At 45.2% G+C, this 25,116-nt stretch overlaps 1 protein-coding gene across 7 annotated transcripts in view; it reads right to left on the reverse strand.

The window, feature by feature from the left end:
- Window positions 1-1,548: 1,548 nt before the first annotated feature.
- FRYL (FRY like transcription coactivator) overlaps window positions 1,549-25,116 on the reverse strand; it is a 257,153-nt gene continuing 233,585 nt past the window's right edge. For 6 of the 7 annotated variants that reach the window (XM_055138113.1, XM_055138111.1, XM_055138109.1 and 3 more), the window contains 9 exons: window positions 22,372-22,619; window positions 17,761-17,968; window positions 16,687-16,836; window positions 15,697-15,795; window positions 11,389-11,457; window positions 8,290-8,307; window positions 7,415-7,525; window positions 4,349-4,539; window positions 1,549-3,715 (listed from right to left, as the gene is read on the reverse strand). In XM_055138113.1, coding sequence (XP_054994088.1) covers window positions 3,457-3,715; window positions 4,349-4,539; window positions 7,415-7,525; window positions 8,290-8,307; window positions 11,389-11,457; window positions 15,697-15,795; window positions 16,687-16,836; window positions 17,761-17,968; window positions 22,372-22,619 — 1,353 coding nt within the window. In that variant the 3' untranslated portion in view covers window positions 1,549-3,456. The remainder of the gene's footprint in view (window positions 3,716-4,348; window positions 4,540-7,414; window positions 7,526-8,289; window positions 8,308-11,388; window positions 11,458-15,696; window positions 15,796-16,686; window positions 16,837-17,760; window positions 17,969-22,371; window positions 22,620-25,116) is intronic. The other variant, XM_055138110.1, reaches the window with a different exon arrangement.

Here is a 25,116-nt window from a genome sequence, read left to right on the forward strand (position 1 = left end):
CATCACTCCTGGCAGGCTTGGGGGACCATATGGGTTGCTGGGGATCTAATCTAGGTTGGCCACGTGTGCAGCAAATGCCCTGCCTGCAGTACTATTACTCCAGTTCTGGAAGAGTCAGTTTAACAAGTGAATGTAACAGATAAGGAGGGAGACGCTTAGGAAATGAGAATGAGTTGTCTGGGGGCCACGCTCGGTAACCGGGGGCTACTCTTAGCTCTGTGCTTAAGGTTCACTTTGGCTTGTGGCGCCTGCTGGGAATGGGAATGGAACTTGGGCCTCCCATATGCAAAGCGTCTCGGTCCACTGAGATTTCTCCCTATCTTGCTACAATGAGGGTGTTTGTTTTTTCTGTGTAATTTTTGGGGGATAGGGGTTCACATCCAACTACGTACAGGGTTCACTCCTGGCTGTGCCCAGGAATGACTCATGGTAGTGCTCGGGGATAGGGGCCCTGTGTGGTTCCCGAAATCTAACTGGAATCATCCACAAGCAAGGCGAGTGCCCTACCGGCTACCTCACTCTAGAATGAGGCATTTTTGGTCTTTATTTTGGTTTCAGTTTGTTTTGGGGTCATACTGGCTGTGCCCAGGCATCATCCCTGACAGTACTTGGGATGACCCTATGCGTTTCCCGGGATCAAACAGTTATTCACGTGCTTTACCTGCTATATAACTCCACCTCTAGACTCAGGGATCACCCCTGGCCGGCTCTGGGGGCCATATAGGGTGCTGGTTCAAACCCTCGGTGGCCTTGTGCAAGGCAAACACCTTATCACTCCGACCCCCTATGGAATAAGTTTTTGGGAACCGTGTAGAAATCACCTTTCACTGGCTGCAGAAAACATAGCTGCTGCGTCTGGTTGCTTCCAAGTGAAGAAGGCAGAGGCATCGTCTGGCAACTCCAAACGTACAAACCGTCAAATGAGTCCCATGGGTGGAGGGCGGGCAGGGTGGCTTGGAAATGACACTTCAGCTGAGCCCAAGTTCATGGGTTCTGAACAAAGTGAAGTGGTCAAGAAAACCCTTTTAAAGAGTTGCGCAGACCTCATGACCAGCTGCATCTTTCTGCAGGATGTAAAAAATGCTGCTGGTATTTTTATTAAACTTAGTGACATGAGAAGTATGTTTCAGCTGAGGAGAATATCTGCATTGAGTAACAGATTTAATTTTCTTGCTTTTTTTTCTTTTTTTTTGAGGGGAGATGGTGTCAGGGAACCCAGGACCTCACCCACAAAGACAAAAGCGCTGCATGGCTGTCACATGCCCAGCACGGGTTTTCTTACCTTTTTTTTTTTTTTCCCCACTTTTTGGGTCATACCCAGCAATGCTCAGAAATTACTTCTGGCGGTGCTGAGGGACGATATGGGATGCCGGGGATCGAACCCAGGTCAGCCGTGTGCAAGACATTTGTGCATCTGCCCTACCTGTTGTACTATCGCTCAAGCCCCGGGTTTTCTTAACTCTTTAAGGAGAATTTGAAACTAGTATAGGCAAGACCTGAAGTGTCTGACACGTGCCAGTTCCCCCCCTTAAAGTACAATGCAAACCAACAGCTACAATGCTTTTTTATTTTAACAAAAAGGATATAAGGAGGGTGAGAAAAATAGGGGACGGTAAGGTAGGCTGTAAGGTGGGGTGCGACTTCGGCCACCGTCCCTTCTCTCTCCCTGTCCCATACCTAAAGGTTATTAAATAATTTAAAGGACTCCCATTTACAGTACCAGAACACCATCAAAATAATTTTATCAGGGTCAAAAAAATACAGTGATTATGAATGTGCTGTGACCAGTTACAGAACTTGACAAGGAACCTCGCTCTTGCCAGCAGCTCAGCGGTGGGTGCGGGGGGGGGGGGGTGTCTCCGACAAGCGCTTGTCACTGTGCTTCTGGCAGCGTCCATGTGCCCAGGGAGAGGCCCGCGCTCTGCGTTTCATGTCTACGCTCTCAGCTCTGGCACCCCAGAGCCCCGCTTCCAAGGAAAGTCACAGTGGATCAGAGATGCGTATAAAAAATACAAGGTGTTCCTTTCAAATCAGAGGAATTGTGGGACTACATTCATTTCTTATATAAAATGCTAGTTAAAAAAGGACGGAGACTCCAGTTCGTGATATGTTCCAGACTTGGACAGTGAGTCCGTGTATTGCATGTTTTGGTAGGCGGTCTTCAGGCTTCCTTGCATTCTTCCCCACCCCCCCTCCCCGAGCCCCAGGCTCCTTTTAGGGTGAAACGTGTGAGTCCTGAACAAACATATAAAAAATGCATTTGCATCTCTCTTCTGGAATTCTGCAGACTTCCGGGGCCTGCAAGTCATACAGTCGATCATCATCAACGACCACAAGTTTTGCTTTAGCTTTGTACACCCATTCTTGTATAACAGTGCCGTGCACAAATGTACAGGAAAATACTGCTTTTAATCTATACAGTTTCTATAATTATGGAGTAAAATAAGTTAACTTTTCTAATGAGAATAGCTGACGGACAGCATATGTCTTTATTTTACATTTTAAAGTCTCTGCAGGCATCTACTTTGGTTAGTTATCAACAATCGTGTCTTAAGCACTGATCAGAGAACTGAGCAGCGGCCCAATACGTTAACAGATATATTATTTCTTTGCGAAACACTGGGAGAGCCCAGCTTCAAAATATTATTAAAATGTTCTAACATTTACACACTATGAAGAGTTAGCGCTAATAAAATAAAATTTCTTCAAAAATAATCTTGCAGTGCTCTTAGAGGCATGCTGAGACATCACTGAACATCCATACCTTGAAAAATAGGACTATCACATATTCACACATCTCAGCTCACACACACATAATTCCTTATACAGACCAAAAAATACAAATAAAAAACCATCAGACTAAAAACAAAAACACCCACCCATACCTTATCCCACAAATCAGGGGGAAAAAAAAAAAATCAATGTTTTGCTTTTTTTTTTTTTGCATATCAGTCTTTCTATGTATCTATCCGACGGAGGTTCTTCATATAGATGATTAAGCATCAGCTACTTATGTCTGCTAGAAATCCAAGTAGCTGGGCAGGTCTTCAGCTAAAATGAACCAGCCTCAATTTCAGCCTCATCTCACCTGCTTTCCATTGTCTCAGTATTAGAGGCCATTATTGCAAACAGTCTTAGAATTCTTCGCTTTCTCCAGAAAGTAATGTTTTTATTTGTGTCGCTTGTAGCCCTTGTCTTTTCACATCGGTTAATTAAAGAGAAGAAAAACAGTAACCCCACTCCTCTTCTGTGTAGCTGTCATGGGAGGTGTTGGCAGCTGCTGAGTGATTCCATTTCCCCCTTCCGACCTTTGCTCTTGCCAGCCTTCCTTTCTCTTGATCAGGTTAGGCATCGGTTACAGGAGGGTTGTGGGTGCCGCCACAAAGGGTTCCCGGGTGACTTGCAAGGGTGCCTAGAAGGTGCTTGTTAGTATTTGTCCTCTTCGGTCCCATCGCCTCAGAATCCGGTGCTCACCAAATTCCCAATGGGCTTGGCCTGCGCTAGGCGCTGGTACGGCTGCACCACACGCAGGCTCTCTCTGATCTCTAGGTTGAGCTCCATCAGCTTATAGTTGGCTTCTGACATGTCCAGGTCGGAGCCGATCACCGCGAAGCTTCCTGTCTGGCCCAGCGTCTGGTGGTGGAAATAGATGTGCAACAGAGTCTGCACGAGGTCATCTTCACAACCGCCAAAGATGTCATTGGGCCAGAGGGACCTACAAACACAGAACATCCACATCCTGAGACCCTAGTGGGCGGGAGCTGAGACAAACTGCAGTCTGAGTTATCCCTCTAAGGACCAAGTTCCCTGGTGCAGACTAAGGATTTGGATACCGAGCAAATATCTGACCGAAAACTGGCTGCTGCGCATGAACATAACCAACGCGGGCTGTCCTGCTACAAAACACGGTCATGTTTTCCTGTTTCAGGGACAGGATTTTGACACAGCAAGCTGGGAACTGAAGCCAGGGCGGGAGAGAGACTATAGGAGGTTTCGACACTCACTGTGCATGCAAGTGATCCCAGTTTAAATCCCTGGCACCACATATAGTTCCCCCAAACACCATCACGGGTTACTCCAGAGCACAGAGCCAGGATGGCCAAGAGAAAGAACAGAGGTGCTGGCTCCTGTTCGATTTGGGCACTGTCAAGAGTGAGCCCCTTAACAGAGAGCCAGGAGTAAGCCTTCAGCAACTCCAGGGATGGCCCCCAAATATAAACAAAAATCAAAACATCATAATGGGTGTGGCCAACAGACTCAAAGATTAGAAAAAAAGATAAAGCCAGTCATTGGAAACTACTTTGTCGGATATAGGCTTCTGCTGCCTTCAAATCCCCTCACCTCTTACCTGAAAGCTTTGACTTGAGTTACAGCGGATATAAACTCCTTAGTTTTCAAAGTTTCAATGAGTGAATGAATGGCAGTCTCTATGGTATACTGTGCAGCTTTGGGAACATCAATCTTTTCATTGTCTGAAGCAGATTCAGCTTCTTTGAGGATCCTTTCTAGCTGGGCAAGTTCCTCTGACATGTTGGTGACCTAAAACAAACACATCTTAAAATATCTGTTTGGCTTGGGATGAGCCTCACACATGAGAACCAATCTGCTGAAAAATCCAGGTACACAGGATTTGTGACCAAAATCTCCAAGCTCTCAGGGAGTCGGGAATGGGCGACCTCCCCTCATCTCCCTATTCTTCCAGTAGCCTGGCAGTCATGCTCACGAACTGCCTCTGCTGCCACATAAGCTCATTAGTGACCATTGATCCAGAGACTCCCAAATCTTGGAAGAGAGCAACAAGCTGCAGAGATGCCTCCAGACCCAACGTCACCATCCATTAAAAATTTAACTCTACCTCTATCATCCTATGTAAAATTTTAGAGTTCCTGGAGCGACATCTCAAATTGTATGCCACTGGTATACCAGGAATAGCACATCACATTGGATGGGGTATGAACTACAAGGCAACCAATCTTGATTAAAAAAAAAAAAACCCACCCTGTAACAACATGTTAGTAATGTTTTATACGAGTGTGAACTACAACAAATCTTCACACACTTTCCTCTAAGGAAACCTTTTTTTTTTTTTTTAAATTTATTTATTTTTAATTAGAGAATCACCGTGAGGGTACAGTTACAGATTTATACACTTTTGTGCTTATACTTCCCTCATACAAAGTTTGGGAACCCATCCCTTCACCAGTGCCCATTCTCCACCACCCATAAACCCAGTGTCCCTCCCACCCTCCCCAATCCCATCTCCCCCCCACCCCACCCTGCCACTGTGGCAAGGCATTCTCTAAGGAAACCTTTTGGAATCATTTTTAGCAGATTATTCATAACAAGAAATACAAAATAAATTACTTAGGATCTGCCTTGGGGCAGGCTTGGGTGGTGTTGGTAAAATTCAAAATAATGGTGGTGGTGGGATTGGTATTAGAATATTGAATGTAACAAATTATTGTGAACAACTTATAAAAAAAATCCAGTTGTAATCTCATAATTGGGAATTTAGAAGGTTTTGTCATATACTCTGCTGCCCATATCACTAGCTGGACTGTGTTGTTTTCTCTTTGATTAGGAGACAAAATGATGTGTCATTTAACGGCCATGACCCAGAGACTCACAAATGTATTTCCATTGTTTTGAGGATTTTCAAATGTTAAGGGTAGTTAATATATCAAGCTCTGAATTTAGGGATAACTAATTTTTAGTTGCTACAGGGTCAATAATGATTTGATAAAACCACAAGTTGTAATAGATAAAACAGGTTAAGGCTGGAAAGAAAATACAACAAACAGGCCTCCTGCCTCCCATGCAGCCAACCTGGGTTGGACCCCGAGCACTGCCAGGAGTAAGTCCTGAACCCCACAGTGTGCGACCCCCAAAACCAAATAAAACAGGTTGTAAGATAAAATAACAATGTTTATATTTGTTTTGACATCAATATATGCTTTTCCCCCTCCTGGCATACTAAGCCTTCTATAACAGGATTCCATCATGCTCCCCATTCTGACATCTCTTTTTGATTTTTTAATTCTTGGGCCACACCTGGCAGCACTCAAGGATCACACCCAGCTCTCAGACATTTCAGGTGCTACTCGGGAGACCTGATATATCAGGTGCTGAGGACCAAGTCAGGGTTAGTTGTGGGAAGACAAATGCCTTAACTCCTGTACTTTATCTCTGCCCTTCTTTCCTATCCTTTTCCGTTTTTGGAGGGGAGGGGGTGAGAGGGCACACCTGGCTCCTCTGTGCTTAGGAATTACTTTCAGTGAGGCTCAAGGACCATAGGGCTTCCTGGGACGAACCCAGGTTGGGTCGTGTGCAAGAAAAGTGTATTACCTGCTATACTACTGCTCCAGTTCCTCTTTTCCTATCTTTATTTATTTGAGTCACACCTGGCAATGCTCAGGAGTTGCTCCAGACTCTATGCTTAGGAACTGCTCATGGCAGTGCTTGGAGGACCATATGAGATGCTGGGAGCAAACCTGTGTCTGCCACATATAAGCAAACACCTTACCTGCTGCACTATCTCTCTGGCCCCAGACTGCCTTTTACAAAGACATTTTATTGATTAATCATTGTTTATGGTACTATAATAGTACATGCTGTTTATAATAATACAAAGCTACATCATCTTGAATAGTAAAAATACATCAATTAAATATAGTAAATAAAATATAGTTAAAAATGGTAGGATCATGAAAAATTTTTTGGCTAAAGTCTTCAATAACAAAAGGTGTTAACAAGGAAATTTTATATAAGCCATATGTATTCTTAACTATTTAAGATAAACACTTCTCCTGAGATCTCCATTTTTCGGTAATGGGTCAGGGATCCAACCCATGGCCTTCCGCACCAGGCTCAGGCCTCTCCCCGAGCGACACACTTGCTCAGCAGTCCCCGCCTGTGGATCTATTCATTAAGTGATTTTCAACATTCATAGTATTTCTGACCTGGTTCTTCTCAGGTGCCATAAACATAAATACTGTGGGCGAGATGTTGGGGAGGTCTATAAAAAAATTTGGGGAGGAGAAGAGATTTGAGCCACACCTGAGGGTGCTCAGTCGACCACATTTATGTGATGCTGGGGAATCAAACCTTGGTCAGCCTCATGCCAGGCAAGTGAATTATCTGCTATACTGTTTTGTTACTTCGTGCCAGCCAGCAGAATTCTGTCTAATGTGCTTTACTTCTGGTTATAGGCAATCTCCCGCTACTGTACCCTGTGTGGGCCTGAACCTTTTAAGAATGGCTCTCTGCCAACAGAGGCCTTGAAATAACGTATCATTTCAAAACTCTAAAGTTCCGAACAGAAACAAACAAAACGACGACTTGAGATAAGCTTGCCTGCAAATATTTCAATTTTCTAGAACCAATTATCAATGCCTTGGTACAAATGAATACTTACCTCTGCTTCATTTTTTATTGTGTTTACTTGGTTGATAAGCTTACAGTAGGCTTGGAATAGAAGTAGCAACTGAAAATGCAATTTGTATAGCCTCCGGCAGAGCTCTAGTTCCTAGAAACAAATAACATTATGTTCAAGTTAGGTGCTGTTTTCCATGGTATCTGACTAGACAGCATTATTTCCAATAAAGGCTTGTAAGTAGTTCTGTTAAAAGTGCCCCGACATTTCTTTTCTACAGTGAGCAGGTTAATGTAGTATGAAGCAGATGGAAGGGAGATGAAAGACGCTTTGCAGACTGGGATTAATACACAGAGGTTTAAGATCACTGGTTACGTAATTCATTTTAAGCACACTGCCAGATAAGATACGGCAAATTTTTCAGTGGGCAATAGAGAAGATGCTTTAAAAAGAACTCTGAGTCCTTTGAAGTCACAATGAAAGAAATCTGCAAGTGTGCATATACTTTTGCCACACTGATGTACAGCTCTTGCATTTTATCAACAAGTGCTTGATAAAAACAAAGTGAAACGGGATTTCTTTCCTAAAAAAATAACACTAAAATCCATTTTTCTAAAAAAGAAAATACAGGTACCTCGTGATCTCATCAAAATGAGACAATGGAATTAACACACACTATAAGTTTTAAAATTAAAGAGACATGTTAGTTATGGAGGTACAAAAAACAGACTACTGGTTTTACATACTAATGATACAAGCTTATTATGAGACAAACATTGACATAGGGCTATGCAATATTTAAATGCATACTAGTCGTAATGTAGTCCATGAAAAAACATTGCTATGATCACACATGTAAATAAAAACCAGTTTGTCTGACAGGATAAGTAGTCTATAAATTAAGACAGGTCACTTACTGCTAGAATTTCCATTTGCTAAGCAAGAAGGTGATCAGGTCACACACACACACACACAAAATACAAAGGAAGAAAAAAGACCAAGAATTAGTGTAAGAAATAATTTAAACTAGGGTCACAGATGTCTCAGGCAAACTGAAGAACATGTACTTATACCCCAGTAAAAAATTTATATTGCTATTTCCAGAATAAAACTTTGGACACATTTTCTGTAACAATTCAGGATGTTGCTTTAAAAAAAATTCTCTGCCAAATAAGTAAATGAAATTTAGGCTACAGTGCATTTCTTGTGCAAGCATCACAAAGTTATAATAAAATTAAACATATAGTTATATAAGCTAGGGAAATTTGACTACAACAGGTGATCTTTTACCTAGGTTTCTAGTCTTACATCAGATTTGCCTATGAGAAGATTATTCTGGTGAGGATCGCTTTAGGATCATATCCACTATTGCCTAATTAGGGCCTATGTGACTGTAATTGATGCTGAGATAGAAGGTCAGATATTAAAAGTGGGTGGATGGTGCTTAAATTGGATTCCAAATGTAGTAGATTAAAAAAATTCAACACAGCTAAGTTTGACTCAAATGAGATCGTCGTCGTCGTCATCATCATCATCATCATCATCATCATCATCCCATTGATTGTCATATTCTGGAGCGGTCTCAGTAATGTCTCCACTCGTCCTAGCCCTGAGATTTTAGAAGCCTCTCTTTACTCGTCCTTCCCAATGATGCCGCATTGGAGGCTCTTTCAGGGTCAGGAGAATGAGACCCATCATTGTTACTGGTTTTGGCATGCATATGAATATGCCATGGGGAGTTTGTGAGGCTCTCCCATGGGGGCAGGAAACTCTTGGTAGCTTGCCAGGTTCTCCGAGAGGGAGAACTAGGCTACAAGATGAGGTAATATACATAAAAGAAATGAACATTAAGTTTATGGGCTAATTATACTTGATTAGCTACAGTAACTTACACCTGTCCTTATTAATAGAGAATAACTTTAAAATTGAAACTGGTGTAATGTAAATATCCTCCTACAAGGTCTTTTGAAGCTTGTTTTTCTAGTTTCCGCTGAAGGACTAGGACTGCATAACATTTTCTCCTATCAATTTAGAAGGGATTTGCTAAGCAAATGTGAACTTTAGCTTCCTACTGCTTACCATAAATTATATGGATAGTTATTCAGTGAACATTAGTGGGACACAATCCAATGTCAAATCTATTAGCATATCTAAATTTTTCAGGTGTTAGACAGTTCTCTATGAAAATAAACTATCTGAGTTATAAATACCTTTTCTTCGCATAAAATAATTTAAAAGGGCTGGAGATGTGTATATCCATAATCTCTGCTTGGGGATGTAATAATCACAATTGTAGGAAGTAACAAACAAAATTCGAGAGCCCTGAATTACCAGCAATTACTCGGACTATGCTAACATGGCATATTGGGTGTGGTTTTGTTTTGTTTTTGAACCATACCTGGTGGGACTCAAGGCTTACTCTTGGTTCTGTGCTCAGGGATCACTGCTAGTGGGGATCAGGGGGCCAGGTAAAGTCCTGGGGATCACACCCAAATGGGCCACATGGAAGGCAAGTGCCCTACCTGCTGTATCATTGCTCCAGTCTCGAATATATTTTCAGACTTTGGTGCTGGGGATCGGACCCAGGGTTCATATTATGTAATTTGTGAAGCAGGTGTTTCACTACTGATGACTTTGCACATGTGAAGTGACCGCCTTTTATTATGCTTACTGAAAGTAACTTGTACATTCTCCATTTATTTTTAAAATCATAATAATTAAAAAAAAAAGACATAGCTTATTATGGAAAAAGACTACACTGGTGCAAGGAACACAGTAACAAATGTATTTTTAAACGGATTCCCTACTCATTAGGAGCTAAATATGAAAGGGGAGAAAAGCTAGAAATGATACACAGCTCCAAGGTACAGCTTTCATTTGCTGAGAGGACCGTGAGCAATAGTAACTGGCCAGATGCCCAGAGACAGAACTCATTTTCTTCAGGATAGAAGGGACATAGGAAATTAGTCTAACCACTTAACTTACATTGAAGAAAAGGAGTTTTATAATACTTGCTCAACCCATGCAGTTAAGCCATGGCAAAGACAGAATCAGACCCAAAAGATCTTAATTCATGTCTCGGGAAATTTTTTTTACCTCGCCTCATTTTTCTCCTGACACAGACGATCTGACAATTTCTTTGTAACAGTGCAAGATTTGAATCCTTTTTTTCTAACTACTTACTGGTTTTGGATAAACTGGCTTTTCTGAGCCTTGTTTTTTCATCTGCAAAATGTGGGTAATTATAGCATCAACTAGACAGAGTTGTAAGAAAAGAGATAGTAAGTGTGAAATGCTTATTAGTACAGTGCATGAAAACTAGTTACTAGTTACTGACGGTAATAATATTACTTCCTCAACAGTAATTTCTGTTCCTTACTATACTGGGTTTTATGGTGACCCCTTATCTCCAACAGTGTCACTGAGGAGGGGAAAATCTTGATGTCATATGCAGAGGTGGTTCATTTTAATGAATACAACTTCTGCGTATGAACTATTCCTTCTTTTAGAATAATTTGTAGGTCTTATGTCACGTGTTTCTTACATATGTTCACACTGTCTACAAAAAATATTCTCACAAAATTTCCCTTAGCCAGAGACACAATTCACCTGGTCAGAAGTATACTTTAGAAAGACTAATACTAAAGCATATATTAGTGTTAGGTTCACTTTCCTGACCAGACCATTTTTCTGCAGAATGCAAACATGGAACAAAACATTTTAACAAGGCTGATGCAACTAAAAGATGACTTGGACTGTTCAGATATCCATCAAGCTTATCTACTGAATGTTATTAAGCTTCAGTCACAAGCTGGTTGTTCAATTTTATTAAAGTGAATCTTTCATTACTAAGCCACTATTTCATTAAATCTAACATTTACAAAGATTGTTCTGATAACAAAAATGAAAAGTGTTAAAATATCCTTTCTAGAAATATCCAGCATGTATGCACATTTAAATGTTCACACTGCTTACTGGACATAGAAGCACAGCAATACTAAGAATACAAAACTTACTTGTGCGTCTGTGTTTATCCTATACATGTCTTCTTTGGCGCCAAATGTCCTCTTACAGTTGTCTAACCACTAAAGAAACAAGGAACAGTAATTAACATAGTGATCATATGCTATACAGTGAAACTGCTAATGTTGAGCAGCCTGTGCATAGGAAACAACAAACTTTAAAATAAAATTTAACTTAAGTTTCAAGGTTCGGAAAATATTTGTTTTCCTCTGGGCTTTGTGTGCAAGAGATCAAAGCAGACAATGCTGTGAATTAAACCACCTCCCATTAATACCATGAAACACCAACACCACTGTAACCAGGTTACCTAAACCATCATAATTAAAATGACAAATTAGATGCATATCCCCTGATGGTTTACTAACAGAATAGAGACATAAAACAGAGACTGTTTTCTTGGTTGTGGAGCTGGGAGGCTCCATTTCAGTAAGAATATTCTTCAGCCTGCAGATTTTATTGGAAATCTCCACAAACTATACCTGACCTTTGTCTAATGGAACACGGGGAAATGAAAGCTGTGCATCCCCTCTGGTCAATTTAATAAAGGCAACTTAGAGAGAATTAACCAGGCCTGTTTGCTTATCAGAAGTGTCATTCTCAGAAGACTGGTGTCAGTTTTAATTAGTGAAACACAAACCAGAATCCATCTTAAATCTTGTTTGAATTTCCTTTCCTTTTCAGGACAGTGATGAATGACTAACATGCTTTCACTAAAGAACCGTTGAATCAGACACCAAACATAATTTTCCTTATTCAGACATAGGATATCTCCAAAGTTGTGTTATTTATTGAAGGTAGCTTTTCTTTGGTCAAACAAAAATAAAATAATAGCATTGTGGGCTAGTGGTGAATACAATGAAGCCATGGAATGTCCGGGGGAAGTGAAAGAGCCTTCATCATGTGAATCTCTGAGATTCGGGCTTTAATAATAATAATTCTGACTTTTTAGAATTTCTTGGTGTGTGATAAGATTATAGAAAAGTTAATATATATACATATATATTACACACACATATGGGATCATTAGGAAGTTTTTCACAGGGTACTTGCATGCGGCCAACCTGGGTTCAACCCCTGGCATCCCATATGGTCCCCGAGCACTGTCAGGAATAATTTCTGAGTGCACAGCCAAGAATAACTCCTGAGCAATGCTAAGTGTCGCCTGTCCCTCCCCCCTCGAAACTGACTCAAGACACTGCCAATTCTTAATTGTAGCTTAATAAGCAACATGCAAAGAGTTCCAGTGAGGCGTCTCAGTTATTTAAAATAATCCCTTTGGCCCGAAGTCCCTTTGTCCCCATCCCTTCCCTTTGACGGCACAGACCCCCTGGCTGCTGCTTGTCTGCAAGCATGAAGAAAACCATGGTATGGTGTGTCGCTGCCGGGCAGCTGCGGGCCAGAGCAACAGCCTGTGTGTCAGCAAACTTTGGCCAACACTGTGGGATTTGTACATCTGACTTTACTCCTTAAAACAGCAAAATGCTTGTTCATTAATCAGGGTCCAGTCCAATCTATCTACTTAAAAAAAATTATTAGTAAATAAGATTTCTACCATTAATGGTTGGTTAATAGTTGGCTCTTCTTTTTCGTATTTCTTTTTTTTTTTGGGGGGGGGGTGCCCTGCTGTCCTTGGCGGGCTACACGGGCGCCAGGGGGCGCACCGGGGTCAGCTGCGTGCAAGGCAGAAGCCCTGCCTGCTGGACTACTGCTCTGGTTTCTAAGTCTAAAATTAGAAAGTTTATTCACGATTGTCAAACATAACAATAGTTCAACACCAATCCCTCCACCAGTGTCTACTTCCTTCCACCAGTGGCTCCCGGACCCCCCAACCCATTTGTTCCCACCCACCATCTGGCTTCTATAAGAGGCCTCTTTAGTTTTAAAAAAACGGACGTTTCTGCTCTGTGGTTTCCAGTCCTTCTGCCGACAGCACTTCATACAGAGCACGGGCAGCACCGCTCCCTCCTCCCAGCTGACTCTTCCTCCCGCACAGACACTGCCCTGTCCTACCGCCCTGCCCGCAAGCGGCGTGTCTCCTGCTGAAGACCGCTTCTCATTTCTTTATTTCTGTTGTCTTTGGGTCTTCGGTCCCTAGTTTTTTTTCTTTTTTTGCTTTTTTAGTCACACCTGGCAATGCACAGGGGTTACTCCTGGCTCGTGCACTCAGGAATTACCCCTGGCGGTATGGGATGCTGGGGATCGAACCCGGGTCGGCCGCGTGCAAGGCAAACGCCCTACCCGCTGTGCTATCACTCCAGCCCCTCCGTCCCTAGTTTTTAAAAACTGTGGACCTAGAGACTGGTGGCGGGCACTAGCAAACAGCCCTCCTGATTTTATCCTGCAGACAGACAAACTCCCATCGCACTGTCTTGCGGCTGCTGTGGCCCAGCCAGTGCCGGGGGAGGCAGCTCCATCCCTTTTCCTGTCTGGTGCTTCCTGGGCTGCGGCTCAGACGAGGTGAGGGAGGGTCTGTTTCGGATGGAGCAGCCTGTGAAAGGCCCCCCGGGACTATTCGAGCATCGGAACACCGCCGACCAGGATCTAGGGGGGTCAGAGGAGGGCAGCAAAGGAGCCTTCGCTCACCCCCGTCTTTCCAGCGGCTAGTTTCTGGGTCCCGGCCTGACTGCGGCCGAGGAGGAAGCAGCAGCATTCAGTGGGCTGGGGAAACAAGAGGGGTCTCCGGGGCAGGATCCTGAGCGCAGGGCACCAAGTGCACTGGTTGCATTTCTCATAGACGTGTCTCAGGTGCGGTGAGCAGAGGGGCCGCTGGGAAGCAGAGATCTCTGTCCCCCAGGTGCGGGGGAGGCCCAGTCATTCTTGTCCTGCCATGGAGGGCCGGGTCCTGACAAATGCGACAGGCCCGCATGTTTGCCCTTGGAAGGACTGAAGATTTGACGCAGAGTGAAAGGCAGGACAGGAGACAGGTGCAGGAGGAAGGTCAGGTAACACCAACCAAAGAGTAAGACACTCGTCCCTACTGTACAGGAACAGCACCTGTGCTGTGGACTCGAGAGAGAGCCTCTTACTGAATTCACGTACTCCTTTGTCTGTTTATTGTTCTGGGGGGAAGGCACTCCACGCAGTGCTCAGGGGGCCCGGGGGCCCTCCCTAGATATCCCTGGCCTGAGGTCTGGCACTCCGGCCTGGAGGTGCTGTGTTAGTTGGGTCTCTGGTACCCGGGACCACGTGGTGCTGGAGACTGAACCCATGGCCTCCGCGTGCAAAGGATGTGTTCGAGCCCTTTCGGTGATCTCCCTGAGTCCTGTTCATCCTGGACTCTCTTGGTTGTGGTTACTGTCGTTAGTCTTCAGGGGCTATGCCTGGCTCTGTGCTCAGGAGTCACTCCCGCTGGTACTCGGAGGGCATATGGCACCTGGGATTTGAACCAGGGGCAGTATGATGTAATGGACTAGCTGGCCTTTTTGAAACTTTTTTTTTCTTGGCGGGAGGGGTGGCGCTGAAATCTAGGGCCACATCTGGCAGTGCTCAGGAGAGAAAGCCTCAAACTACAAGCATTTCCTCTTACCATGCTCCTTCTCTGAAATAATCCCCAATAAAACAACCACCTGTGGGCTATTTCCCACCAGCCCAGAGCGGTCTCTGGAACCGGCAGTGCTGGAACCTACTGCGAGCAGTTCTCTCTTAGGCCTGGTGAAGTACAGGATTCTTTCTTTCATCATCTTTTTTAGCTACAACTTCAGTTACACTTGACTTTTGCCACTAATTATTCGCAGAGCGTGTCTGTGCCTTCTGTCCCCACCCCCCGCCCGAAACACACTCCAGGGGAGGCCTGGTATGTGCAGACACTAACGAAAGACCCACACTCGACGGCAGGGATATAGTCGCCCGCTGTGCACAGCGTGTGTAAAGGAGAAGCGTTCGCTTTACGGTTTTCTACCCCCTGAAAACTCTGGGTTCACTTCTGTGCTGTTGGCAGTGCCAGGCTGGGACTGAAGAGGCGTTTCTTCACGCTAATACCTGCAGATGTGCTCGTTTCTCCCTGTGCTCGCCCCACCACACACACAAGACCACAATGCTGTGTTATGGCGCAGAGGCTGCAAAGCACGCCTGATCCGGCACTCGGAGACCAACGCTGACCTCCCCACGCGGGGGGCTGAGAGCAGCCGCAGCGCCTCACACAGGCTTCACAATAAAGCCGTCGCCTTCCGTCAGCCTTCCAAGTACAAATATAAAGCCAGACGGTACCAGACAGACGGCCTGGAGGGTCCCCCTCCGTGAGCCTGTCTCCTCAGCCACGGAGCACTGTGAGTGTCAAGAGTAACCCACTTTCCCCCACTGACCTGCTCGGCGGCTTCTCTCTTGGTGTTATACGTATCCAGGTGCTCTTGCAACTCCAAAACACTGAACTTGAGCGTTTCCAGCAAGCCACACGACATCAGCTGCCAGGGTGGAAACAACAGACCAGGTTACCACAGCCGAGTGCCAGCGGGACCCCGGCAACCTGAGGGTCACGGCCCTTCTGCCAGTTGGGTTCTGGCCCTGCTTGGTGCCAATCCCCCTCTCCGCGCTCCGACTTCCCAATGACCTGGGAGAGCACGATGGGATTTCAAGAACGTCAGCCAGGACAAAGGTGCACCTCCCAGTGCTTCTGGAAACATCTGTGGTCTCAGGAGCTCATCTGATGCATCAAAGGGCTGGAGCACGTGTGTGCGGAGTTTGATCTCCAGCACTGTGTGGCCTTCCGAGCCCACTGGGTGTAGCCTTGGGGACCCCTAGCACTGCTGACCTCCAACACCTTCCCTCAAGAGCAAAACCAAAACTGGTCCAGGTAAGCAGTGACACGACAGAGTAGTAGACACCCAGTGATGCCCAGGGCTTACTCCTGGCAGTACTCAGGGAACCATATGGGGTGCTGGGGACTAAATCCAGGTCAGCTGTATGCAAGGCAAGTGCCATCCCCGTGCTCTGGCCCCAACTCTGACTTCTTTCAGTGTCTTCATACTGATCTGCAGGTACGAACAGGTGAGGGGAAGGGCAAGAACCCTGGGGTCCTTGCTGGGGGAGGTCGAGCCATTTCCCGCCCACTCTACTTGGACAGCAGAGGACAGGCTTTCCGCTTTAAAGCGGGACTCTGTGGAGGGGAGGACAGGACAGTCCCAGGATCACAGAGTCGAGAGTCACTGCAGGTAAGATGCCGGAACTGTAGCTCGCTAGATCTGAACAATCCCAGTGAAATGTGAACCCGTGTGGTTCAGAATTCCCAAGAACAGCCCCACTGAAGACAGCATTCAGCCTGAGCCTCGACAGCCAGCCCTCCTGTGAACACTTACTGTCTCGGCGTCCACAAAGACGGTGGGGCACTCTGAACACGCCATCATTACTTCCAGGGAACTTGTAAACTTGGTGCCAATGCGCTGCAGACTTTCACCAAGAAAGCGGACGGCTGTGTGAGTGATGTCTCCAAACCGCCTCTGGATTTTCTACGGAAAGAAAAGAAAAAGCACAAAAATGTCCAGCATCTCATAAGAAGATGGAATACATACAGCCCTAATGTATAATTTAGTGGCAATCACTGATCTACAAATCCATGCTCTTGGGTACTAACAGACAAGTTTGCTTCTAAAATGCGTTGAAGATTTGCAAAACCGTATTAGAGAAAAAGCTGCTGTGTGATAAACGCACCTCCCTCTCTCCATTCCTGACCTTTCTCCAGGAAAGACGGATAAAAGAAACATCTATTGCCCAGCCTTGGAAAGAGAGTCCTGCTGGAACTGAAGAATTAGCTCTACTACAATGAAATGCTACCTGAAAGAGAACCTTTCGTCAATGTAGCCTGCTGAATTTGGCTCCATGTGGCCATCTGACAATAATCCATGGAAAATAGGTACAAAAGGGAAGATCCTCTCACAAAGGAAGCATATTCGCTCACAGGGGCCAGAGAGATAGTACAGGGGTTTGATGTGGCCGACCCAGGTTTGATCCCCAGCACCAAATAAGGGCCCTGCACTGTCAGGTGTGGTTCCCAAGTTTCCCCCAAACAAGCAAAAACCAAGAAACACCAAACCCTCCCCAATATTTATTTGTATAGAACAATTAAGACAGAGGTCCGGGGACGTGGCTCAGGGGCTGACTTGCATATGTGAGATCGTGAGACCCGGAAGTTTGATTCCCGCCTCCTCCCCAGGCCTCCCAGGGTGGTAGTGAAACCCCCAGGGCAGCGACAGGTGTGACCCACCCTGAGGAGCCCCGTGAGCACCAGGACCAAGCTCGGGGCTGCTGGTGCCCAGCAACAACCAGTGCCACGACCCTGTCCGGGGGAGGGAAGCGACAGTGGCGGCCGACCGGCTGACCCGGCGCCCTGGTGACCCCTACCATGCACCCCAGGGGCTGGGAGCCACGCTCACCTGGAACAGCCTGGAGAACACCTGGAAAGTAAACATGGCGCAGGAGCCGTCGGTGTCCGAGAGCATCTGGCTGACGTGGCAGCGCCAGGCTTCCTCTTCATCCTCGTAGGCCACTGGCTGAAAGGCCGCTATGATGGCAGAAAGGAAGGGCGAGGGCAGCGGGGAGGTCTGCACTTCTGGGAAACCGTCTTGCTCGTCTTCATCCTGACTGTTAACACAGACACCACAGGCATCAGCACGCGGCTCTCCTCGGAGAAAGGCGAGACTCAAGAGGGCCTTGTCAGTCATGCGGGGTGGGTCATTTTCACTCCCATATGCACATTAAATTAGAAGATGTACAACCAGGGCTGGAGCGACAGCACAGCAGGTAAGGCATTTGCCTTGCACATGGCTGACCTGGGTTTGATTCCCAGCATCCCATATGGTCCCCAAGCACCGCCAAGAGTAATTCCTGAGTGCAGAGCCAGGAGTGACCCCTGAGCATCGCTGGGTTGATGCAAAAAGAAAAGAAAAGAAAATGTACAACTAACTAAACTATCAGAAAGTGTAAGCGAGGAAGATGCCACATGTTTTAATTTTTTTTGGAGGGATGGGTGGGGAGGGAGATGCTTCCAAACATAAGTAGTGCTCAGGGGGCGTGGGGTCCCCCCTGGAGGTACACTCAGCCTGGCTGTGTGGGTCTGAAGGTTCTGTACTTGTGGCCAGTGTTGATGCGGGCCACCAGAGCCACCCCTGGAGGTGCCCAGGGGATGCCAGGGGATGCCACGATAGTGCTTAGGGGATCACGAGGTGCAGAGTATCAAAGCCGGGGCCCCGAGCATGTGAGGCATGCGTGTACTCCAGCCCTTTGGGTTATGTCTCTGGCCCCCGTTTCCACATTCTTTCCTCTATTATTTGTGGAAACAGAAATGCAATCTAGGTCCAGAGAGATACAGCCGGGTAAGGCATCTGCCTAACACGCAGCTGATCTGGGCTCAGTCCCCAGCACTGAGCATCTCCAGCTGGTCCCTGAGCACTGCTAGGTTTGGGCCCCAAACAAACAAAGCAAAGCAACCTAATTTCATATGACTAACTGAAAATAAGAACAATGCCCAAGTCTTAAGATAAAGCATGGCTATGGAATAATTCCAGTAACTTCTGTGAATCATATAGATCATAATGTTTTTTATTTGGTGACACAAACACCAAATGTTGTTTGACCCAATTGAAATGGAAGACGATGAAATTTGACTTGCATTAGTTCCGTACTTTTGCACCCAGGACGCAGGAAGTGCCTCAGGGTCCAAACCCAGTCATTAGAAGCCATGTTAGGTGCTAGACCACTGATTTCCCGAGTACATCTGATGCTCTAAGCAGTGTGGCAGTGACAGATCTGACTTCAAAGAAACCTACGAAGGAGTGACTTCCCTGAGACATTCCTAACAGGTAACAGAAACAAAATGAAGAAAAGACAAAGGCAGGATATTCTCTGAAGAAGAGCGACGCTCTGGGGCTTGAAGACACAGAATCATCTTGGAGAGTTTGAGTCAGACACTCCATAAGGGAGCATGTCACTCAACCATAACCTTAAGATCTCATTAAACAATGTTAGAAAGCAGATTTTTTTTTTTAATCACTGTAAGACACAGATACAAAGTTGTTCATTATTGGGTTTTAGTCATACAATGTTCTCCTCACCAGTGTACATTAATACATTTTTGCATGTGCTTTACAGTACTGTTGCTGATAGGGTTTCTTTTTTTTCTTTTTTGGTTTTTGGGTCACATCCGGTGATGCACAGGGGTCACTCCTGGCTCTGCACTCAGGAATTAATCCTGGCAGTGCTCAGGGGACCATATGGGATGCTGGGAATTGAACCCACATCGGCCGCACACCAGGCAAACACCCTACCTGCTGTGCTTATAACTCTAGTCCCGAAAGCAGATGTTTTTAAAGAAATTGTGAAGCAATTCTTATGGAAGAGAGTGACTTGAGTAAGGACTGGAGGGGAATTGAAATGATGCAGGCATTTGAAGTGAAAATTTAAGTTATATCCCCCAAAAGATTAATTTAAAAGGTACAGTGGAGATAAATTTTAATAAAATGTTTCCTGTTGGCTCACGCAGATACCTCTGTGGTTTGTAATGCTGTACCACTCCAATTTAGCTTCAGTCCTTGGTCAAAGTCAATTACTAGGCTTCCTCCTTTTAGAATGTCAAATAGCAGAGTGCCTACCTCCACATCCTCTCTGGCATCCTTAAGAGTTACAGATGATCAATGAGTGAGAGAGCAACTGGCCACTCCACAAGGCCTGTCTCCAAGATTTGTGGCCAATATCTGAATGTATGCCTTCCACTGTAGCTAGGCATCCTGTATCTACGAAGACTGAAAAGCCACCTGTCCTGTACAGGCTAAAGCCCTAAGACTGGGGAGATGGCTCAGAGGGCTGGAGCGCATGCTCTGCATGTAGAAGCCCCGGCTCAATACCTGCTACTGTATGGTCCCCCAAGAACTCCCGAGCACTGCTAGGGGTGACCCCCACAACCAAAAAGAAACCCTTCAACTTTTTATTACCACTTTGAATACACACACACACACACACACACACACACACACGCGCACGCGCGCGCACACATTTTTTCGATTTTCATTCTTGGGTTTTTGGTCGGGCTGGAGCGATAGCGCAGTGGGTAGGGTGCTCACCTTGCATGTAGCTGACCCGGGTTCGATTCCTCCGCCCCTCTTGGAGAGCCCAGCAAGCTACCAAGAGTATCCCGCCCGCATGGCAGAGCCTGGCAAGCTCCCAGTGGCGTATCTGATATCGCAAAACAGTAACAAGTCTCACAATGGAGATGTTACTGGTGCCCGCCCGAGAAAATCAATGAGCTAAGGGATGACAGTGATACAGTTTTTGGTCATACCTCATAGGATTGCTTATAGGTGCTCATAGGATTGATTATATAGGGTGTATGGGTGCCAGGGATTGAACCCGGATTGGCCGTGTGCAAGCTAAGCACCCTACCTACTGTACCCTCCTACCCCATGAGAACACATTTTATAATAAAAGTAAAAACTCTGAATATTTGACTGCTCAATATTAATTTTAAATAAAAATAATTATCAATGTTTCAAATTATTGAACTGAAAAACATCGAAAGTACACTAGTCAGATACCTTTATTAAAAACATTATTTTAACTATTTTGTTTGGGGGGGCGGGGACCACACCCAGTGACACTTCAAGGTCACTCCTGGTGGAGCTCAGGAAAGCCTGCGATGCTGGAGAGAGAACCTGGGCCCTGTGCAGAGCCTGAGCCTGAGCATGCTCCACCGAGCTCTCTCTCTCGGAAACATTATTTTTGTTTTTGGCTTCTTTTTTCAGGCCACACTGGCTGTGCTCAGAGATTACTCCTGACTCAGGGGATCATGTGTGGTACTGGGAGTTAAACCCAAGGTTGGGTGTATACAAGGCAAGCACCTCATCTCCTGTATTGCCTTCCTGGCCCCCAGAAATACTATTTTAAGCCACAAATATTGATATACTCTAAGTAATAAAGCAACAGATGTCATTAATTTGAATTGTTACAAAATTAGTTGGTATTCAATTTCCATGAGTTAGCAATTGTTAATTTTTCTTCTTGGTCACACCCAGCAGTGCTCAGGGATTACTACTGGCTCTGTGCTCAGGGATCACTCCTGACAGTGCTTGGAGACCATATACAGTGCTGGGGACAGAACCCGGGTTAGCCAAATACAAAGGTAAGCGGCCTACCACTGTACGAGAGCCACCAAATGTTTATGAAAGTAATTCTGTAAGTTTTAAAATTTTTCTTTAAGAAAAAAAGGAACTATGATGTATTAATTGTTTTGTTTCCTTGAAAGAAAAAGTCCTATTTGGGAATTCTTTATCCATTTTTCTTTCTTTTTTGCTTTTGGGTCACACCTGGACATGCTCAGGGATCACTCCAGATGGTGCTCGGGGGAACAAACCTGGGTGAGGGGCATGCAAGGCAAGTGCCCTACCCACTGTACTCTCTCCAGTATCTTCTTTTATCCTTGGTGATAATTAATTTTAAATATATACGGTGTAAACATTTAGAAAGAGTAGTCTCCTGGCAGAACTATGAAATCATCCCTTTCTCTCATACAAATCAAACTTTAAAATTTGACTAAGATTAAACTGCAAAATATTTTTTAGAAGCTACTTAAGATTTTTTTTCTGGCATCACACAAGTTCGTTGCATGATTTTGATACTTGTCTCTGAGTATGGCCCAATATTGAATCTAACAAGTGGCCATTTGATATTCTGCCAAATGAGGGACTTAGTGGGATTCCAACCTGAAATGCCAGTCCCAGTGCTCTGAGAATAGTGTAACTATATTTTAAAAAATTTTTATTCCCAGGGCTGGAGAAATAGCACAGCGGGTAGGGTGTTTGCCTTGCACTCGGCCGACCCGGGTTCGATTCCCAGCATCCCATATGGTCCCCTGAGTACCACCAGGAGTGATTCCTGAGTGCAGAGCCAGGAATAACCCCTGTGCAGCGTCAGGTGTGACCCAAAAAGCAAGAAAAAAAATTATTCCCAATTTTATTTAAACTCCATTATTGCGGGGGTGGTTACTGCTCTCTCACCTGGACAGTCCGGAGAAATCCGCTTCTTCTTCTTCACACCTTTCATCAAGTTCCTTCAAAGCTAACGTGACATCCTCTTCGCAGATGGACTCAGGGTAGCTTCCAGGAGCGAGAGGCTCTGGCATTTCCGTTTCCTCTAAATCAAGCATCCCCCGACACACTAGAGAATCCTGCTCTTGAATGAGATATGACACATCCTCCTCAAAGGTGGCAAGAAGCTGGTCATCCTTTAAGACTGAACCTGCGTCCTGTAAAATAACCAACAGTTGATGGACCAATTAAATTTAAAACATTAAAAGGGATTTTATCAAACAGAAAAAAAGACATAGCCATTGGCCCACACCTGCATTACAAAACAGTTTTCGTACAGTTTAACTTTTTGGTCTTGATATTCTGATAAGATACAGAATTACTTGTTATCTTTGGTGGCGGGGGCGTGGGGGCCTATGACTCCTGGCTCTGTGCTCAGGGGTAACTCTCATTTGGGCCTGGGGTATCAGGGATTGGACCCAAGCTGCCAGCATGCAAGGTGGCCTATTAGAATTTTTAATATAATTTTAAATATTAACACTATTAAAACAGTAACATCAACTATTAAAATTTTAATAACTTAAATTATTTTTAATAAAAAGTTGAGATTACGAACAAATGCTCCACATATACTTTGCATGTACTCAGTGCACCGAGTTATTGTTCTGACCCTGTTTTATTTTCAAAGTCAAATTAAATTTAAGAACTTTTGAAATTAAAAATCATCACTTATTCTCACATTGTTTTATTTTATTTTTTAATTTTAATTTTTTTTTTTTTTTTTTTGCTTTTTGGGTCACACCCAGCGATGCTCAGGGGTTACTCCTGGCTTTGCACTCAGGAACCACTCCTGGCGGTGCTTGGGAAACCATAGGGGATGCCGGGGATCAAACCCAGGTTGGCTGCGTGCAAGGCAAACGCCCTACCTGCTGTGCTATCGCTCCGGCCCCACATTGTCTTATTTTTTGCCCTCCCCTCTTGATGGGATTCAGGAATTACTTAGAACTAATGGCCTTTGGATATGAAAATCATAATTTGAAAAGCTCCTGGCTCTTCATCTCCATAGCAGCACTACTCAGAAGAGCCCAACATGAACAGGCCCATTGCTGCCGGGAGGGGCCCACGGGAGTGCCTCACACCTGCGCCGTGGACTCTGGGCCCCGGAAGTGTGGGAAATCCATTGCCATTGCTGATAAGCCAGTGCGTGTGATTTTGCTACAGAAACCCAAGTATCTTAGGGCACAGCAATGCGAGTACATTAAAGGCACAGAAGACAGGAGAAAAACATCAAATGTATGACCACTGAAAGGACGCTGGTGTGGGGTGAATCAAGCAGGAAAGCAGCAACCTCTACAGACTAGTACTTAGAAAACAGACTCATCTCCGCAGACTAGTGTATTTCCTTAATTGTGCCAGCAGTGCATTTTCGATACCCTCACTTCAACATCTAAAATTTTCTCTTTGAAGGATCTCCCCACAACATTTTTTATTTGGAAGGAGTTTATATGACCATGTGAGACCTGTTTCTTTTGATATCAGTTTTCCCTTTTATAACGATTCGAACACACCAGGTTGCAATAACCCACCAAGCTTCTTAGATGAATACCCCAACTTTTCATTGCTTTACACGCGTCTGGTTACAATTTGCTCTTGAGTAGTAACTAAAAATGAATGCTCTACATGTAACTATTATTACATACTATTATACAGTTATATAATATATTCTAATGACATTTCAAGAGGAGAGTGCTTTGGGCTAGTGGCAGGGATTCCAGGCCCATTCACTGATGAATGCCTGTTCTTCTGAAATAACACCATTTCCCATACAGATGAACATAACTATGGCTTCCCAATAAATTGGAACTATACCTAGAAGGTAGCTCTTCCACAATGTTTGTAGATATTCTAAGACCCATCCCCTCTTCCAATCTGCTAAACAAAATACACACCGCCATTAACCAACCACACTCAAGTTATTTCCAGAGTCAGCCTGCAGCCTTCCATTGCTTCTGATGGCAAAGTGTGTTGAGTCACATGCTATGACTCAAAGAGCATGTGGCGGAGGAGATTATTAACTGTGGTCGGGGGCTGCCTGCTGAGTCAGCTGGATGGTGGTCCATGGTGGTCCCTACTCGAAACTCAGGTGTTGAGTAGGCTGAGCTGGGGTCAGTCAGAGTGAGCCCTCTCCACTCTGTGAGAGTAGTTACCGCTCACCTATCAGGCCTCCAGCAATGGAGAGGAACAGACCTTCGGCCACTCTCAACATTCCTTCAGTTAAGAGAAGGGAAGGCGCCAACATTTCTCGTGGCCACCTCCTGCTGACTGTCCCCGCTGCAACATGCTCTCTGACTGTACTGTGTGGCCTACACGGCTGCCAGTATGAGGCCTGGGCCACGCTCTCACCCTCGGCCTCCCCGGTATCCTGCATGCCAGCCACCCCGGCTGGCCTCACACATGCCAGGCCCTCAGCCACGGTCGCTCCCTTGGCATCCTCAATACCGGGCACCTCCCGGCTTTCCGGCTTCACGGGAAACGTGCCCTCCCCACCGACCTTCCTCTCTCACCCAGTCCATGTTACTGTAAGTAGTTAAGGATACTCTGTACTTTGCTTCGCCCGATTATGACGTTTCTATTGTGAGACCAGCTCTGGAGAGCCAGGAGTCTTGATTTCAGTGTTCCATGGTCAGTGTCTAGATGGTGCCCACCGTGCAGGGG

This window comes from Sorex araneus, chromosome 5 (genome assembly GCF_027595985.1).
Source record: "Sorex araneus isolate mSorAra2 chromosome 5, mSorAra2.pri, whole genome shotgun sequence".
NCBI classification, from domain to species: domain Eukaryota; kingdom Metazoa; phylum Chordata; class Mammalia; order Eulipotyphla; family Soricidae; genus Sorex; species Sorex araneus.